Source organism: Centruroides vittatus, unplaced genomic scaffold (genome assembly GCF_030686945.1).
Source record: "Centruroides vittatus isolate TY-2023 unplaced genomic scaffold, ASM3068694v2 contig_482, whole genome shotgun sequence".
Lineage (NCBI taxonomy): Eukaryota > Metazoa > Arthropoda > Arachnida > Scorpiones > Buthidae > Centruroides > Centruroides vittatus.
The window spans coordinates 1,019,041-1,040,353 of NW_027122272.1; the positions used below are offsets into that span (position 1 = coordinate 1,019,041).

Consider the following 21,313-nt stretch of genomic DNA (forward strand, 5'->3'; position numbering starts at 1 on the left):
GTATACTTTTCATTATCAACAAATTAGAAATATGCCTTCATTTCATCATTAAATTTCTGTAAAAAACTTTAATTTAACAACGCTACTTGACCTTCATTACATTTATTTGTTTTCATTGATGACTTTAGTATAACAACGATTATAAGACTTTTATTATTAAATTTATAAATTATAGATAGCAAATAAATAACATGATAAAAGCCGTGCTGACTTTTCAATGATAGTACTTTTGCGAGCATGCATTTTAATTTGGCATAAAGCATTACTATCAATAGTTCTTTTGATAGTTTTCTTTCAGAACATGCTGTTTCCTTGGACACTACTTCATTCAGAAGAGCCCGAAATAATAAACCTGCAGTTCCTAAATATATAATTTTAATTAATGAAAGATAATTTTTAAATCCAATTCTCAGCTAGATTAGATGAACCTCGGAAAATTCGTCACAGCTTTACATGAGTTATTATGTTTGCAAAATTTTTCAAAAAGTTATAAATTCCAAGTTCTTCAGCAATAGTTTTAGCTGTCTGTTTAATTAATAAATATCTGAAAATTTGTTACGTTTACAGCAAACAATTTAAAAGTTGAATGGTTAATTACTGCCTATTTATTTTTATGTAAGATATGTTTCCACCAAATGTCCTATTTCGGTTCCTTCTTATTTTTAAATTCCAGTAATTCGAATCTAATTAAATTCAAACTTTTTAGCAAGTTTACATATTTCCTATCCGCTCTTTTCAGAAATTTCTACTATTTTTATTTTCTGTTTTAATATTAGAAATTTCTTTGGTCGACGCAAATTCTTAAGCTTTTCAAAATGTAACTGAAAATAAAACTGTACTTAGATTTTAACTGTATAAAACTGTAACGATTCAACGTGAGATGAAATATGAAACGTGCTGCTAGACCTGTGAGCTAAAAATTTGATAATTTGAAGTAAATTATTAAAATTTTCATATATGAAACATGAATGTAAACTAAGAAAATCTTCTAATGAAAGAATATAAATATATTATTTTCAATAATTTTATTACTAGAAATAAATAACTATTAGATGTTTTCTAGTAAAAGCTATTTTTTCACGTGAATTCCATTGTATTTTGTTCGTATTTTCCGTATAATTTCTTAGAAACAATGCAGACAAGTCACATTTTTCCGGCAAACGTCCAATTACTTAGTAATAATTCAAAATAAATCTTTATTGAATGAAACGATCTATTGTTTTATAATTTTTAATTTAATGAAAAAGTGACAAATATTATTGAAACTTTAATAGCTTTAAATATCAGACTAAAGTAAATAAATAATTATTTAAGAAAAATTGTTATAAATTCATATTTATTCATTTACGAATGTGTAATCTTATATTAAACAAACATTACGTTTTTATATTTTCTGTTTTAAAAGCAAAATTCTTATTTTTCTAGAATCGGATTCAATATGATATTTAAGTAAAACCCTTTTTTCTTTTGAATATATTAACTAAACGATATTAATTTCTTTTTGTATTTTAATTTTTTAAAATAATAATAAAAGTTACATTAACGAAGAGTATCGGCTAATGGATGTGTTGTATAATGAAAAATGACAATACTTTTTAAATGTCATGAATAAGATTAAACAATACTTAATAAATAGAAATATTTATTATGGAATATTTTAAATTTAACACTTGCTGATTTAAAATTTGATATTTCAAATTTTATTCTTTAATTTCTTTTCGATTGCTTGTTTCACTTCCATTTAAATCATTCACATCTACTGTATAAATATTTTCTCAATTAATTTATATCCCTCTTATCTTCTAATATTCCCAATCATAGAGTACAAAATAAGGGAAAAATGCTTTTAATAAGATAAGTACTGTCTTTATGTTTATATATGACACATTTTATATGATTATTTAATCATATAAAGTGTGTATGTGTGTATTTGTGTGTGTTTGTAGGTACCCATATTTTTATAACCTATATAAAAACATATATATTCAATATGTGTGTATACTGTATTTCTAAAATGTTTTATCGTACAATTTTATTATTTTATTTAAAATGTATTTACAATAAAAAAATCAAAACTACTTTTTCAGTGACGACATATACGTTTTATAAAGACATGTGCCACTCCCTCACATCTTTGCCAGTGGGAAAAAATCATATAAACCTAAATATAAACCTTTAATAATGTAGGATTCCTAAAGCAAAACCATACAAAGAATTTCAACTAAGCACTTGACAGTCAAACACTAATCTCGTACTGTTTCTGAGGCATTAAAAACAAACGAGCAATTATTTATTGTGGCATGGTCACAATCCGAGCTATTAGTTTTAATCATCTAGTAATTCAAAAAATCAAGTGACATCTGGTCCAGACCGGAAGTTAGTATTCAGTTAATCGGGATCTCCGACCCCGAAATTTTCCATACCTAATCTGGATTTTAGTAATGTCATGCTCTTGAACATCATACTTCTCCTGATAACAATCGAGTCTCTATCAAACTCCTTTCTCGAGAAACTGTTCAATTGAAATTACGTGAGTTTCGGTCCATCTCGGTAGGTTTTATACAATTAATCGGGACCTCCGGTACCTATACTTTCCATATCTCGTCTTGATTTTCATCTATTTAACTCCGTTCTTGAGATTAACAAAAGGCATACAGATAGACGTACGACAATGGAATTGTGGTCTGAAGTGGAAATTTCCAGTCTAAAAGGTCATTTCTATAACAATTAAGCCCTTTTATCTTGAAAATTAAGCGCTTTAGGATAGCTCTATTCGTTTTTTTTCCTAATTACACTTATGTTTTGATGCTCTATCATCTCCCGAAATATGGCTAGTCTTATTGTTAACACTGTATAATATTAATAACAATGAATTTTAAATAGACATTACAAAATATTTTGTGAAATATAATTACTTTTTTCCTTTCTGAAAAATATTGTTATTAATGTAATAAAAAAACAATACATTTAGATATATCTATCATATGCTAACAGGATATCTTGTAGGAAAAACATATTGTTCTTATTTTTAGATAAATCTATACTCAAATACTGCATATAAAAATATATGTTATGAATATATTAAATAAAACCGAATGAAAGCATGAAAAAACTGAAAAAAAGATATTTATATCGGTTAATCCATTAACTACTCGTATAATGAAAATTAAAATAGATTTTTGATTTGGCAAGAAGGAAAATAAAATAAAAATAAAAACGAAATTTGGAACAATTTTAAGGTAATCAATATTACTTCTCTACGAATTATTATTAAATAGCATTTAAAAGTTCAATTATTTTTTAAGTTATGAGAACTTTTAAATTTGTTTATTAAAGCAAATATGGGTTAGATAATATAATGCCAACGTTAAATTTACATTTCGTTTATAGATAACAATAATAATACAAATCAATGTCATTAGAAGTAGAAACGACGAAAAATTGAATATAAATAATTTATTAAAGAAATTATCTCAATTAACTACAAAAATTTATCAAAATGACTGTGATAGTTTTAACTTTAAAAATACGATTAAATATTGAATAACAATAACAATTTTCAATTATATAATCAAACAGATACCTGAAAATGACAAATATGGAGATTTATTAATCTCTTTAAAATTAACATTCATTTTAAAAATATGCAAATCTCTTGAGAGGAATGAAGTTTTTCAAAACGCTCACTGAATGGATTATGCTTCTTAGTCTTATCGGAAATTTAAATAGTTAAATTATTTAAAAAATAATTTAATTTTTATAGTAGAACAATACTTTGTAAAATACTTCGTAATATATGAAACAAAAACTAAAGGACGAATTAATTTTAGAAATTATTTCACCAAACAAAATTAATTCTAATATAAATATTTTAAATTTCAATCCCAAAATGTTCTTTTTTCTAATCAATATTTTTTCTTCACAGTAAAATTCAGTTTTTTCGTTTTAATTTTTTAAATTTTATTTATATTTTTGTTAACGCTATTATCATGAGCATCCGTCCTATCTACACATTTGTCTTTCTTCTTTTATCTATTGCTCCTAATCTTCCTGTCATTAACTATTTTCTTGACAAAATCCATTTGGTATCCAGCTTGCCACTCACTCGTTTAAGAGTTTTTGCCAATCCACTTCTGAACAATGAAGCATTCTTTTCATTATTTCGAAGTTACTGTAACATTTAACACAAACTTTCACTTTGCTTTCTTTGTCTTTAATGAAAACGATGAGCTTTGCTTCGAAAACTTTATAAAATATTCTAATTATTTTCATTAATTTAATTACTATTTTTATTAAGTTTATTATATATAACAACATCAGAAACTTTAAAATATTAATTTACTTTTTGTTTTTTAATTAAAAGACAGTCTGCGAGCCTTCCATTTTAAAATTATATAACAATAATTATTATTTATTTAATTTTTGGAAACAAAATAAGAATAAAAATTATAAAATTGAAGTATAAATATAAAATAAACATGATATATTTCTGTTCGTAAGATATAATTAATATTGTCTCTAACACCAATTTATGTGTAGGTCTAATATAAAAATAATATTAAAGGTATTCCGAAATTAATTTCATTACATCATGTAGATTTTACATGTTTTTAAAATCTATTATACTTTACTATAAAATATTCATTAGAATTTTTACTGTTATTTGAGAATAAAATAATAAATACGTTTCTACATGCATGTATACACAAATATTTAATTTTTATTATAACCCAATTAACGTCGTCTTTCTAATGTATAACTATTTGGCTGTTTGTTTTTCTGTAAGAAAGTCATTCCAGTTTGTGAATGAATGCGTGAGTGACAGTTAATGAGGCCAATGTAGCTTTATATATCGCATTTCTTCGATTTTAGGAAATAGTTTTTTTTTTTGTTAATTCCATTTTTACTTGTTTGAAGTAGAAATGTTTTTACAATCGAAGGTTTCTTATGTTTGTAGTCAGAACAAACTAGAATTCATCTCAAAAGTCGACCATATAGTGCATTATGTATTATTAAAGTTGATTGTAATCACTTTGGTTATGCACGCAATCTCCACCAGATGGAGTTAGAAAATAATGTCTTTTCTATGGGAAGGATTCCTTTTACAAAAATTCTCGAAAATGGAAGAAGATAGAACCAAATAGTTTTCTGCGTTAGAATCCAATTTAATTCTTTTATTAATGTACGGTTCAGAATTTTGAAATTACAATTTGTTAATTTTATACAATTTTAAAAATTCATAGACAATTAACAAATTCGATTTTCAAAATTCTGAACCGCGTGTTAGCAGAAGGAATAAGAAGGATTCTAACGCAAAAACTCTTTGGTTGTAACAACTTCCTCTATCGAGAATTTTTGAAAACGGTTTTTTCCCCGTAGAAAAATCATTAAACTTTTATCGCCATTTATTGGAGATTGCGCGGATAATCAAAAAGATTACAATCAACCTTCGTGGACGTTTTCGGCTATAATCCTTAATGATCAAATCATTTAAAATAAACGTTACCAGTAATTAGAGTTTAAATTAAACTCCTTTTAATGTTTAAAATACGCGTTTTAAGGTGGCATTATAATGCATAAAAATAAAGGTTTTATACACGCATAACATGTAAATAGACTACCTTTTTCATGGCATTTATGTTTCTTTTATAACTTGTTACTTAGCAAAACTTAAAAAAAATCGATTATTTAAAAATTTTCTCTTCATAAAAATATGTTAAAATTCAGTTTTAAAGTTATACTGCGACTTGTAATCGAAGAAACGTATTGTATGTATGAAATTATACATATATACCGGTATAATTATTATAATATTATAATTAAATTAAATTATTAATTTACATACTATAATATTCTATTTAATTATACTGTATATACTTGTATATATTATATATATATATATTATATATATATATATATATATATATATATAATATATTATAAATTTTAAGTTTTTATTTAAGACAAATTCATTGTTTAATGCCGTATTTCTTCTATTACAAATCGCACTATGACTTTAATATGATTTTTATGTGAGAGAAAACTTTTAAATAATCGATTTATATTGTATATGTGTAGAAGTGTATATACAAATGTTATTTTAAAAAATACAATTATACATGTATATAGAGCGTATATTGTATATTTTCACAGTATATAAGTATGTGTGTGTGTGTGTGTGTGTGTGTGTGTGTGTGTGTGTGTGTATTTGAACATATATACATACGTAATTAGCAATAGCTAATTATATAAATAATTGCTGTTAAGAAAAATATAAAAAATTAACTATGTAACAAAATCGAATGCGGAAATTCATGTAAATTTATAAACGTTTAATTGGATGCTTATTTTCTAAAATTGGCAATTGTTTTTTCTAAATTAAACCACTAAATTTTGTAAATTAGAATTTTTCGAACTTTATATAAGTTTTTATACTTAGTTTTTTTAAAGAAAAACTTTGGAAAGTAATTAATGAAACACAGAAACAAAAACTTGATTTTAAAAACCAGAAAGAAGAAAAAGAAACATTTCACATTCAGCTGAGCTTTGTTTAACCAAACAGTTGAGAAAATCAATTTATAAATGAAGAAACAGAAAAAAGGCTGACCTAAAATTTTAAAATCTTTTACATACTTAACACCATTAACATATATTTTTAATTATAATATTTATTTTCTTCGTACGTTGATAAAAGTTTTTAATGAATTTAAACAATTAATGAATTATTTTTGTTTCCAATTAAGGAAACAATTTACTTAATGAAACGAAAGTAACATATTTGAATTGAAAAGTCTAAAAAATATTTCGAAACTTTAAGTAATTAATATAAAATACATTTTTTTAAATATAAAATTTCAGTTACTTAGATTTATTTTATATAAAAACTTTAGAAATTTACATTTAATCCAAAAAATGCTCTTTAATCTGAAGTATAAATAATAGAAAGAAAAAGAAAAATTTCTATGAATAAATTACGCTTACAGATGTTTTATTTTTTTAAACTTTTAGAAAATTCCTTTTAGAAAACGATTCGGCATGCATTAAACGTTTATAGAAATGGAAATAAATTTCATAACCTATTTTTAATTACTGAAATGATCTATTAGAACGTTTACAGCGTATTTCGTCCATTGTGATATGTTTTAAAGAGTTTTAAAAATCATTTTTCGTTTTGTGCAACTGAAAACTAATTCGAATATTTGTTTCTGATTTAAAAACTGTAAAAGTATAAATCGAAACATTTACTTATTGCATTTTTCGTGTATGGAAATATGTTTTGCAATAATCGGATCCATTTTTTAATTCATATATAAATGAAAAATACTTATAAATAGATATTATTTGGATTGAATAATAAAAATTATACAGATCACATCTTAAACTTGCACACAGCGACATATTTAGTAATGTAACATTTACATATAATTTACAGTTGAACAACGGCCATTGACCGGAACATAAAAGATAGCCGTTGTTTGAAGGTTATTTTGTATGCATTTTTGTTAGAAAAATTCCTGAAAAAATGGCCTCTGCTCTAAGATAGCCATTATCGGAGGTCGACTATATTATGATTTACATTAACTTGGTTTCCCTCTATAGGAAACTATTATTTCTGATACGAGAACTTATAAAAGCATACACAAATCTTTCTACCATTTTGTTACTTTATTGAAAATTTGGATTTTTTCGATGTACTTCATCCCAGTATGTAATTTTATATAAAAATTTATTTAAAAATTTTGAAAAATATTCAATTATCTACCGATAGAACTATAGAACTATTTAAAGGAAGATTTTTACGAATTACGTCTTACAGATATGATAAATAATATAAGATATGTGTTCATTATTATTGTGTTATTTTGAAATTATATTTTAAAAAATATTTGATAAATAGAAGTACTTATAATGCAAGATTTTTAAACATATGATTTATATCATATGTTATTTTGAAATTACTTTTTAAAGTAGCTTAATGTCCAGCAACAGAAATAAAGAAATGGAACGTAACATATTTTATTATGATGAAGTAAAATAAGTAAAAAAATTTTATTGCTAATATGCATTAGTATCAGCCAGCAAATTTATACTCAATCCAATAATCGTATTTCGTCAAGAGAATGTAATGTATGAAATACGATAATAATAAAACTAAGAAACGTTGAAATTTATAGATTTTTTAAGAATGTATACATTTTTAACCAATCATTTCGATGTTTGTATTAAAACCGGAGGGATTTATTACTATATTAATATAATTTACATGTAATAGCTCTCATCGTAGCGAATTTTAAAAAGCTGACAAGTGTTCTTGCATGACTTTCTCGGAATAGAACAGACGTTTAAGCCTTATTTTAGGACAAGAATGAGGTTTTCTTTTAAAAAATGTAAATGTCAATAATGTTGGTTTTTAATAAGCTAAAATCTCGTACGGGTAAAGTTTTCATTAAGTCCGACCTTACACGAGATGTGACTACTATTATCATCTATCTCTTCTCCCCTTGACTTATAATCTCCAAACTGTAATAGTATCAATGCCCCATAGATACAAGTATTCCTGTCAAATTTCAAAATATTTGGTGTAAGCGGCCCTGAGATATACTGTGTAAAGCAAACTATAGGCCCACACATATACACATATCCATATATAGGGTTTCTCTCTCTCTTTCTCTTTTTATTATTATTAATTTTTTGGAATGAGGGGAGTTTAAAACCCTGAGAGTCAAAATTTGACAGATTACAATGCTTTACTTCATGTTATTTTATAACATGTGGAAAAATAATACTTTAAGTTCGAACGTTTAAATGCATTACATCATCAACTTCGAATAAAATCGATAAAAGAATCGTATGAAATACTTCTTAATATAATTTTAAAACAAAAAATAATATTTCAAGATAAAATTTAATTAAGATTTCAATAAAGTAAAAATAAAAATCCACATTAATAAAGTATATAATTAAGAATCGAAATTAATTAACTCGAATATGTTTCAAAGCTGTAATGAGATAATAAAATGCCAGCAGCAATTTTTATCATTTTCTTCGAAATGATTTATATAGATTTCTATTTCCGAACATTATAATTTACATTTATAAATTTAAAAAATATTCTCTTCTTGTATTGTTAAACAGAGAATGGATTATTGATAAATTATATTATTATAGAATATATTTTCACCATCTTTCTCTTATAATTTTATACAGATCTTTTTAAAAAGTTTATATTTAAAATGTATTATTAATGATATATAAAGTAACAAAGAAAAAACACTATTACATTATGATACGTCTATTAAAAATGTTAAAGTTATATTTTAAAAATTAGAATAATTATTTATTACATAAACATTTAAATTTTTTATATTTTATTTATTTTACAGTTTAAATAATATAAATTAATTGATAAACTTTTTCATATTATCATGTTAATTGTTTCCAGAAAAAATCATTGAATTTATTCATTTTAACTTATATTTTGATTGATTATTATTTAATGACTAGAAATAGTTTTATAACTATATTTAAGATACTCAAACTTTGAAAATTTTTTTTCTTGATGTTCCATTTGTTTAGACTTAAACAGGAAAGAAACTAAATTGTATGTTGTTATTTAAATTTGTTCGAGAAGTTTGAATACTTTAATGTTAAATGGGGATTTTATATTTAAAATATTTATATAATGGAGATCTTAAAACAACTTGAAATTCTTTTAGTTGAAGTTATTTTAAGTGTCTAATGATTTTCGCAACTTTTTAGTGTAGATAAAATATACATTTTTGTTTATAAATTCTAAATGTTATACTTCTTAATACATTATAATTCTTAATATTTACTTTGACAAGTGGAGATATCGTTATCGAAAAATATGTTGTAACAAATTTAGAATATTTTTAAGAAAAATTGTATGATAGTAAAGTACTTCACCTTAGTAAAAACATTTCTATCACATCAATATTGAGAGAATTCTTTCAACTGGATTGATAAGTTATGATAGTATCTTAGAACCGAGCATCAGAAGAATAGTTTGAAATTGCAGAAAGACACTAAATGCACCTTAAAGGCTTTTCAGTCGAGCGATCAGGAGGCGTCTGGATGAAGCGTTTGTCTTGCTATTTTTAGACATACGATCAATCGGACTTTTCTCCTCTTTCTACAGATAGAGTTTCTCGTTGAATAGGTCACCTGACAGTGCCGAGTGCATCGTTCTACTTCCATATTTACTTTTTATTAATAAGTATAATTGGACGTGTCTTGACGACAATAAAAGATGTTCAAAAACAAGTACTCGTTTTAAAATTACAAAAACATAAAAAGTAAATTGTAATAACAATAAACTATGTAAGAATACAAAAGAATGAACTTTAGTTACACTTAGTTGCAGATTTATAGTTGTACTTAGTCCTTATAAGTGTATATGCTCTAATATGTAAAAGAAAGTTAAATTTTATAACATAGATAAAACATAGATTGAATTAGCTTGATTTAAATATTAAAAAAATCGTTTTAAATTGAATTTAATAGCCATTAAATTGATTCAATAATCTAATTTTAGCATTTATATTATGGTTATTTATAACTTGTAAATTGTACGCTTAAGCTTTTTCCGCTTCTTTTTTAACGATGTAAATCTTTTAAAAGATTATTAAACAATTTTAATATAAAATTTTATTTGCTAAAAATTGAACATACTATAATTAAAATATTTACCAGCATCGTATTATAATTTTTATATAAATTAATTATTAATTATAATTAATATAAATTACTTGTTTTATGGTAAATGTTTTGAAATAGAAATATATTATTTACTTCAATTTCGATATTTTAATAAATAATATATTAATTTTAATTGAACGGGGAATACTGAAGAGCTGTCAAAATTTTTAACATATAATAAATAGGTTTTACAGAATTAATTAAGGAATTTTACAAAATATTTCTAAAATAATATTCTTACCTGACTTTTCAGCAAGCATTTTAAAATATTCGATCCCCTTTTCACCGTAGTCACCTTCAGAAGCAACTGTAGAAACGTAATTCCAACCAAGTTTCCTAACTATATCCACCATTGCTTGAGCTTGAAAATTATCAGGTGGAACCACACGTGAAAAATACCCGAATCTCGTTTTATCGCTCAATTCTGTACTAGTTGAAGCGTAACTGATTTGAGGAATCTATAAAAAGTAAAGAAAAATATATTTATAAAATTAAATAATCTTCGTTTCGTATAGCGTTAAGTACATATTTTCTGAGATTTTATTTGGGCATAAAGAATAAATTAATTATTCAAATTATTTATCTATTTATATTAGTTTGATGCAGATCTTTACAATGAAAAAGAAAGCTTAAAAACATCTTAAAGTGTTTACTATGTAAATTATAAATTTAGATTAAAATTTACATAATGTAATTTAACAGAAATGTTTTTCATGCCTACAGAAATGTTCTCTTTCAAATTGATTTATTTAATCTAAAATCTAAAAGCTTGTAATTATCTTAATGCTTAAAAATCTTATAATTTAGATGAAAAAACACAATTTAGAAAAATTGGATGTAATATACTCTGTGACTATTAAGATTTTTGCTAAATATCTGCGATACTTGATTGATAAATCACTCTATTTTATTTTAGAATGCTTTCGAATTCTTTCAATGTTCAGAAGATTGATGACATACACTTCGTGATTATCGCATCGTTACTACCGTAAAAAAAGTTTTATCGGATTTTTCATACTAGATAAAGAAGTTTACATTTCTACTTAATCACGACCAATAAATTGCTCATTCTATAGATTAACTAAAGCATCTATAGTAAAGTATTTTCATTATTTCTGTTTTTAGTAAATAATCTGAGAATTTAATTTTTAGATGGAAGTTACAGGATTAAGTTATAAGAGAAAACTATCTCTTCCAATATTCATTGCATTAAATTTGTAATTATATACTGTAAAACAAACATATATTCAATTCATTATTAATTCTATGATGTGTCTATAACTAAATCTTTTACATTGAAATTTCGCAGCATGGATAGGATATTATTCTGATAGAATATTCATTTATCTCTTACGGTCAGAAATTCAAATAGAATAAAATGATTGCATAGAGTGTGTGAAAGGTTACAATATTTGCTTTCTGATCAGTTATGACAAATTTAATGCTACGTAGAACTTCAAAACATGTTATTACGCAATTATTCTATAGAATGATTATTTTGGATCCTTTTTAATATGTTAATATTAGTTGGGCTGCAATTTGAAAATTTCAGACCCATACATTCCCACTGTCGATCGTTTGTTATCCTTCGTTAATCTTGAGAACGAAATTAGATAGATGACTGGCATGACTCGATTGTTTTCAGGAGAAGTATGATGTACAGGAGCAAGACACTACTAAAACATCGAGACCAAATACGGAAAGTTTAGGGACTCTAATACTCTAATAAAGAAGGAGGGGCTGCCTAGAGACCCTGATTATCTATATATGAACTTTTGGGCTGAACCAGAAGTCACGTGATTTTTTCTAATTAAAAGATGAATAAAAGTTGCAGCTCGGCATTGTGACGATGCCACAATAAATAATTGTTCGTTATATATCTTTTCTCAATAGAAAACATCACAATTCATCACCGATTTTCCTATTGTTCTTTATTTTTGGATACTTCATTTATTGATTTGACACACACAGCTTTCTTTTACATTTTGTATACATTTTATTTAGTTTTAATCTGATATCAACAATCTAATAGGAAATCCTGATCAATAGCAAAAATAAATAGGTATATTTCATTTTTTGTGGCAAACTGATCCTTTTATGTGCGATTTTTATTTGTGCGATTTTTTTAATGCGAATTTTTAATTTGTGCGGTATAGTTGGCGACTAGTCTCGTGCGATTCGTCATGTCTCACGTTGACTTATTATAGCTAAATAAACTTATTATAGCATAAATGCACTTATTATAGTAATATTATTGCATGAATATGCGAAAAATGAAATAATTTACTTTTTAAGTCAACAAAACACCACCTGGACAAAAATATGTAAAACAGACGATAGACCAGACGATGCAGTCAAGTGCTGACATCTGTTGTCAATAAATTCTATTTCGTACGGTTTTGAGTTATTTTCTATGTGAGACTTTTTTTATGCGGTCCCTGTTGACCGCATAAAAAAATTATTTTTTTAATTGTGTTGCGAAAACTATTATTTACAGCCATTCGTGAAGTTTCGTGAGATTTTTTTTAATGCGTTTTTTTTAATGCGGTCCCTATCCATCGCAAAAATAAATAGGTATATTTCATTTTTTGTGGCAAACTGAAAATGTCTATTCGTATTCTCATGTTTAATACATATTATTATTATTATTTTATATCAATAAAGATTAAAAAATATTCTGAAATTGCATTCCTTTCAGGTGGTGATTTGTAGAAAAGTTTTATTGAATTTTTCTAGAAAGCTTGATGTTTAATTGTCACTTTTATCCACATTATAACCTGTATGTAATTTTTATAATATGTATGATCTCTGAAAATTTCATATATGTATTTGCGTGTAACTGATGATAAATTTCTTATAATTCTAGTTTTAAAGACATTGTTCAGCTCAGTATAAATAACTGAAACATTTCATAAATATTATTAAAAGCCTAAATTAATATAGTTTTTCAATAAACATATAAGTCAAACATTTTAATAATTTACCTATTGTTAAAAAGTAATTTTTAAATCGCCTTATCGAGAAAATATCTTCCTGTCGACGGAGAGATCTGATACTGAATGATCTTATGTTTACGGAAAATCACGATAACTCACGATTCTTGAGATGAAAATTCATGTAAATCCAGCGGGAATTCTACTAACGGAAAAAATCTCACGAATTCTATTCATGAAAAATGTTGAGAATCTTGGATTCTTGTGGTTTTTTATGAGTAGTTTTTTTCAATTCTCGCTTATACTGATTGCACTGTTGCAGTAAGTTCTGCATTTGATGATGCGATGATAGATCCAAAGTGCTCTGATTCTTCGAATTAAAGTTCTAATTCAATCCCAATTTTCACAGTTTAAAATTTTTAATTGTTCTGTTAACTTGTTCAATCGTTAATGATTGAAAAGTACTGCTTTAAATATATTTTCTGCAATTAGTTTCTTGAAAATATTATAAGTTTTATTATAATTGTATGTAATTGAAAATATCATATTATATATACTTTCTGAAATCCATGATTCGCAAATAACTACTCTGATGATTGTGTCATTACATGTATTATTATGGAAAAAGTATTAAGAAAATGTAGGTAAATTTATTGTCTTCCAAAATTAATAAAAACTGTAACTCATGGAATAGGAGTAATTTTTAATGTAATTTATTAAGTTAGTATAAAAGATTGTACGTTATTTTTGGAAGATGCCCCGTAATATCTAAGAAATTCATAGTTTTTTTCCTTACTTGTTAATAGCAAAATATCAGTAATATTTCTTCTAAAACTAAACAATATGCAAGTAATTATGGTAGGAAATATAGACTATGCCCATTAATTTTACATCAAATTCAGCAGCAAAATATTTCAAGAAAAGCATAAATTGGGGTAGAATTTCAAATTATTAGCGTCTGGAAATTATAAATTTACTGCATTTAACGAATTTTTCTTATAAAAATTATCAAATTAATATTGGCAAAATAAATGATTTTCATAGTTTAAGTTATAGTAATTAATTTATTCGTGATTAATGAATGTGTTGTTATAAGTTTTTCTTTTAAAATTGTTTTTTTTTTAAATTGTTTAATTGTTAAAAATTAAGCAGAAAAAATTAATTATTACAATCTCCATCATATTTTACTTCTATACAATAGAAAAGTGACGTCTCGTTTCCACACTAATGATATTGATATAATGTAAGTATTGTATATACAATATATAACAATATATAAGCTACATCAATTAAATATTTAAAAGAATTAAAAGAAATTTGTAAGAAAATGTTAAAAATATATCGAATTTATAAATATATTTTATTAAATAAATAATATTTCTTATAATTTTTTGTATAAGCTTTAAAAAACAAGATGAAAAGAAATACTCTTTATGGATTGATTAACTTTCTGCTTTAATTATTTTCTAATGAAATTCGTTCTTCACTTTGTAACTTTTAAATAAATTTTATAGTTTTTCAAAAAAAGAAACTGTGTTTAGTTTATGTTAATCTGTTTAATTTTCTTCAGTTCTCATTTCTTTGTTCAAATTGGTAAATTTAGTGATGTTTATTAAATTATACAGTATAATACAAAATGAAAAATTTAATTAAAATAATTAATTATTTATACTAAAAAATAACATCATTAAAACTCAAAATTTTTCTGAATAAAAAGATTTTGCTTCATCTGGATTAAGCAAAAGTCACTTAATTCACTTGATAGTTGCATTGGTTACGTTAGATTAAGTTAACACAGGTAGGTAATTTATAAATTAAGTGAGAGATGTAAACTTTTCTTTAATCAATTTGGTGTAACTTCCAAGATTTATTGATGAATAAACTCATTCAATTTAACTGGCGTGTGATTTTTCCTCGTAACCGAATGAAAGAATTATCGATGGAATTCTGTCGTTAATAACGACTTTATAATAAGCAAATTTTTAATTTTAAAATCGAAAAATGTTTGAAAATTTCATTTGAAATCAAGTACTTCATTCTGATATTTTTAATTGTGAATAGATAGATATTGTAATTCATGACTACGGATAAAATACAATTATCTAAATATTTCATTTCAATAATTTTATTTTAAAATAAAATTTAGATTTAAAACGTTTCAAACATTGTATTTTTTAACACATCAGGATTTTATTTAAAAAATATACTTACAACATATATAAATTTTGTTAAAAAAACTCTCTTTATCATTAAATATTTTATTAATTCATAAAACTAGTTAGAAATTATATTAGAATAGAATGTGCTTTATTCAACAACCAGGGAAATTCTATTGAGAAGTTCAATTAAAATTGACAATTACAGATAAGGTAAATACAACTATAAAAACAGAATACAATATATTATATAAACAATACGGTTTGAACATTGAGAGATCTATTAGAATATTATAATTATAACTTATAATTAAACAGTATTAGGACATCTATTAAATAGTCCTGAATATTTTGAATAAAGTATTTGTAATTTTTTGAATTAAATAAGTAGACATATTATTGAAATTATTACGAAAAATGTCCAGTGATTTTATTGCGAAGACCAGGCAATGTTTGTTGGACAGACAATGAGAATTAATACATTCAACTCTCATTGCGTTCTCATACTTATTGCGTTTTTTCGAATATGTCCTTTCATATTTTATCAATAGCATTAATGCATTTTTTTTATTACTCTTCTAAATGGTAATTTTGATTGCTCTTCTATACTATTGATTAAAATTGCTCTGAGGAATGTACTCTATTCAATACAATATACATTTTTAAAGAGGTAATATAGAACTTTATAATATAACATTTTATATTTGTACAGTTTTAAAATTTCATTAAGATATACTTACAAATTGACTCAAAAATATATCACGAAAATAAATAATAATAAAAATTTTAGTTTGAGATAAATTTTTTGAAAAAATAGAATGCTGAATATTTTAAAAATACAATAAATATTTGAAACATTCATATAACTAACTTACTTTATCGAATTTAATATTAAATATCAACAATTTATTAAATATTCATTATTTTATTTTAAAATAATCTTATGACAATATGGCAACAGCTTGCTTCAAGCTTCAGTAACAAGTATATATCTATTTATTATAAGAATTTTTAAAAAAAGTACATTTGTTATTAATATTATTTACCAATTGTTTAAATAATTAAACTTGAATTTATAATAAATATTTTAATTGTTTTGGAATTATATTCTGAGTTTACCGACAACTCGAAATCGCATATAATATGTATGTATGAAGTATGTTTAATCATAAGCATTATAGGAATTAGATAAATATTATTATTAATCATATTTGTATTTAAAAAATGAATAAATTTTTAATAAAACGAAATTTTATTAGAAGACGGATTTTTAATATTTTAGAAAAATATATTAAAAACAAATTATTTATTTATACATTATAAGACTTTTTCCATTAAATGAAGTAAACGTGTATGAATTATATAACGGTAGTTACAAATGACGAAGTACATTAAGACTATGTAAAAAAAATCACTTCTGGTAGGATTGAACCCAGCTTTAAAACTTAATATAATTAAAATAAATTTTTTGAAGGTTAAATCAAGCATTTTCTTGCTTTTAAGTGATGGAACTACATTTTAAAATTACACGCCTTTAATCAATTTTATCTTATTTTCACGAAATATTGTTATTTCGTTCTGTGAATCTTAATTGTTAATTATCAGATTAAAATATAAGAAATTACATTTTGGTTTGCATTAGTAAACAATTGTACAGTCAAACCTGTTTTTGTGCGGTCTTTTTCTGTGCGATTTTTATTTGTGCGATTTGTTTTGTGCGATTTTTTTTGTGCGGTATATGAAAATTTCAATCAAATCGGAACATAATTGACTCCTGTAAAATTTTTAAAAACTCTATTAGTTGTTTTCTATGACATCAGCAGGTTTTTTCATTTTTTATTCAGTAAAATTTTTTTCTCATGCGTTTATTTCGGTCCCCTCTTATTTTAATAGCATAAAAACCATAAATATTATGTTATATTTGAACAGATGTGGTAAGTTAGCTCCCCTCCAGCTTTAGACTGCAGGTGTGAAATTTCACGCCTTGTTAAATGAAATAACACTTCCTGCAGCTATATTTATCAAATAAAATCATTATTTAACGATTATTTTTAACTTTTTAATGTTAGATTCGTATTTAAGTGGAAATAATTAATTAATATATAAATTAAAATTCTTAGAGGATTTTTTCCCCCATTAGGTGTTGCAGAAAATGTCCCAAGGAGTTAAAAAAGCAATTCCTAGTTATTTCGTACGGTTTCGAGTTATTTTCTACGTGAGACTTTTTTTATGCGGTCCCTATTCACCGCATAAAAAAATATTTTTTAATTGTGTTGCAAAAACTATTTTTTATAGCCACTCGTGAAGTTTCGCGCGATTTTTTTAATGCATTTTCTTTTATGCGGTCCCTATCCCCCGCATAAAAATAGGTTTGACTGTATTTGTACATTAACAAGAAAACTTATAAGATAAAACTATTATTTTATTTTTTTCTCTTCTTGATCGAAATATTTATGACCTGATCGTGACGTCTTAGAACATTGAATTAAAAAATATATATATATATATATAGCCAATACGAATATTTCGCATGACTTCAACAGGATGAAGCAACATATACAGCTTTAGCGAAGGTTCTTTGTTAAACGCATAATTTCTAAGATGATTTGACCTCCATGCTCTCAAGTTCACCTTCAAACTTTTTCTTTTAAGGTTATTTAAAGGATCGTGTTTATGCTAACAATCAACAAGACTTGAACTCCTCGAAAGCAAACGTTATTCGTTGTGTAGAGGAAATCACGCTATCTACGCTGAAACATATTACAAATAACATTGCCGTCACGTGGATATTTGTCACTAGCAACTCTGAATAATTTCCAGCATCCCCTTTAGGTGGAATTTAATTGCTGAAAAGTTGAAAAATTATGTATAATAGTTTTAATTTTTTAGTTTTAAGATTTAGAGTTTGGAAACTTTACGATTACCATGTACAGTACCTGTACTTGTCTATACTTACTCTAATGAATTTTATTTCTTATAAGAGTTATTTTTATTGAAAGCGATAGAAAATACTGAAATAAAGTGGAAAAAACACTAAAATCTTCTATCTGATCAAAGAAATAAATATTTTTTTTCCTCTTCAAGGTTTATTGAATTTAATTAAAGTTTACATTGGAATTTAAATCATTGATATTTATTAAATTGGAGTAAACAAATTTCAATTTAATAAATATCATTGACTATAAATCTATAAAATATTTTATAAATTCGTTATTTTTAAAATATTTCATTTATATCGTATTCACAACCAAGGATCAAGAATTAGACTTAAAAGTTAACAAATAAGAATTCACGCACTAAAGGTAAAATGAATGGTGTATTGGGAGATTGATGCTATTAAATATTGATAGTTAAAGGTCAAGGGGATGGGCAGATAGAGAGGGTTTGTGTTTAGATTGGGGTAGGACTTAATAAAGATTTTTACTCGTTAGAACATTTACAATTTTTTTTTTAATGAAACTTATCTCTAGCTTCAAAATTAAGCTTTTTGCCATTTTATAATAATTCAAATATAAAAAGATTTTTTATAAATTTTTATAACAGATGGCGCCAAACACAATTTTAACTTTATTGTCCGGAAAGTTACGCAACTCGTTGCTGGATTTTTTAAATTTTTTGTTTTCAATTATTTAGATGAAACAAATTTTTCTCAAAATTCGAATTCACATAAAATATATAAATTCTTTAAACGGGTTTATTTATTTATTTATTATTTCCAACTCTTTTTACTCTGTGAATAATAAGAAGGCATTTTTCAATCCTGTTATGAGTTCTGCCAGGCCTACAATGAAGCGAATAGATGGTATGGGACGGGATTTGACTTATCCGAGAAACTTACACCCCGAAAAATTCCCGTGGTTTTTCGACACGCCAAAATTCGAACCCGGGTCCTCCAGAACGGTCGGCGTTACACGGCGATTAAGAAATTACATTATAATAAATTAAAGTTTTTGTAATTAGATAATTAGAAGTATTAAAGCTAAATTTTTCGCAATTCCTTGTGATTTTTCACTTAAATAATTTAGAAATTTAAAATGAAAATATCTTTTTTGCACATTAAATATTTTAGTTAGTTTAACAAAGAAAGTGCAGTAGTACTATATATATGGAAATCATAAACAACAAATCCTTTTAATAATTATACAATTGATACATATTAAAAGTTTATTTTACATAAGACTGTAACCTATTTTGATGATGAATAATTTTTAAATGATATAAGATTTATTATTGATTATTGATACGAACTTAATTTATAAAATTCTATATTATTATTATATATTATTATATATAATATATATATATGTGTGTGTGTGTGTGTAATTTATAAATTTAAAATAAAATATTTCATACTCAACAGAAATGCTTGAATGTCTTTCATTTAATCAAAACTTTAATGCGTTATTAAAACTTGCAATTACCGTGTTTACGTAAAGTTTTCAATAATTTTTCTATATATTAAACAATTTATTTTTCATCATTCATTAAAGCATCGTAATTAAGAAAATTAAGAAAACGAAAAGAGTATATTAATCATTCTCGTCTAGACAATTGATATTTCCGCAGGATATATTTAGTTAACAATATGAAGAAGTCATTTTTCCGTAGAAGACTAAAATAATTTAAGATTTATTTCCTAAATATATTACACCAAGTACAAATTATGAGCTTACATTATAATCAATCTGGAATATAAACTAATACAAAGTCAACTTATAATAATGTAGAAAATAATTTTTTGAAAAATGCTAAATTAGCATTTTAAATGTGAAAATTGCATACAAAATTTGGAATATTTTATTTCATTTGGTTGCATCAGTGACCTAGTGGATAAAACCATTGAACACTGGTAGTTTGTCTTTGGATCGCGCCTCAGCAATGTGCTTGCACGTGGCTTTCCGGATTTATTCACGTGTATAACATCTAAATAGAGACTAGTTTACATAGAAAAACCTGCCGAGAGACATTTCTCCTTGGCAGATCGCCGAAGTATTGCGTTGCCATAAATCCTAACTTATTCTTTTATTTCATTTAGAATGTTTACAAGGAAAGAATTTAAACGAAAGTTTTGTAGTGTCAGATATAATAAGCAATCAATTAAGTTATATGAAAAGAAAAAGAATGGACATTGATAACGCGATAAAGTTTTCAATTCAACATAGAATGGTTTGTTTTATTGGTGAGAGAAATGTTAAACTAAAGAAGAATTATTTTCGTATCTATATATTTCATTGAGTAGTGTATTTTGTCGTTAATGTTTCAATACCTGTGTCCTGGAAATTCTCCCTATATTTCATTTTTCGATTCTGAATTATCTGTATGTTATTTACAATTTATTCTCTAACGTACACTCATTCCTCGGCCTTACGGACTTCTCTTTAACAGATATCGGAAGCAACGGACAAAATCTGGAGCAGCCGATTCAGTTTGAAAGTTCCGCTCCCTACGGACGGAGTTAAAACGATTTCGTTAACTGTCTTCACTTTTCAGAAAGACCCTATCTTT

At 24.9% G+C, this 21,313-nt stretch overlaps 1 protein-coding gene across 3 annotated transcripts in view; it reads right to left on the bottom strand.

The window, feature by feature from the left end:
* LOC136977914 (metabotropic glutamate receptor 3-like) overlaps positions 1 to 21,313 on the bottom strand; it is a 228,243-nt gene that overhangs the window by 56,382 nt on the left and 150,548 nt on the right. For all 3 annotated transcript variants that reach the window (XM_067273515.1, XM_067273517.1, XM_067273516.1), the window contains one exon: positions 10,961 to 11,177. In XM_067273515.1, coding sequence (XP_067129616.1) covers positions 10,961 to 11,177 — 217 coding nt within the window. The remainder of the gene's footprint in view (positions 1 to 10,960; positions 11,178 to 21,313) is intronic.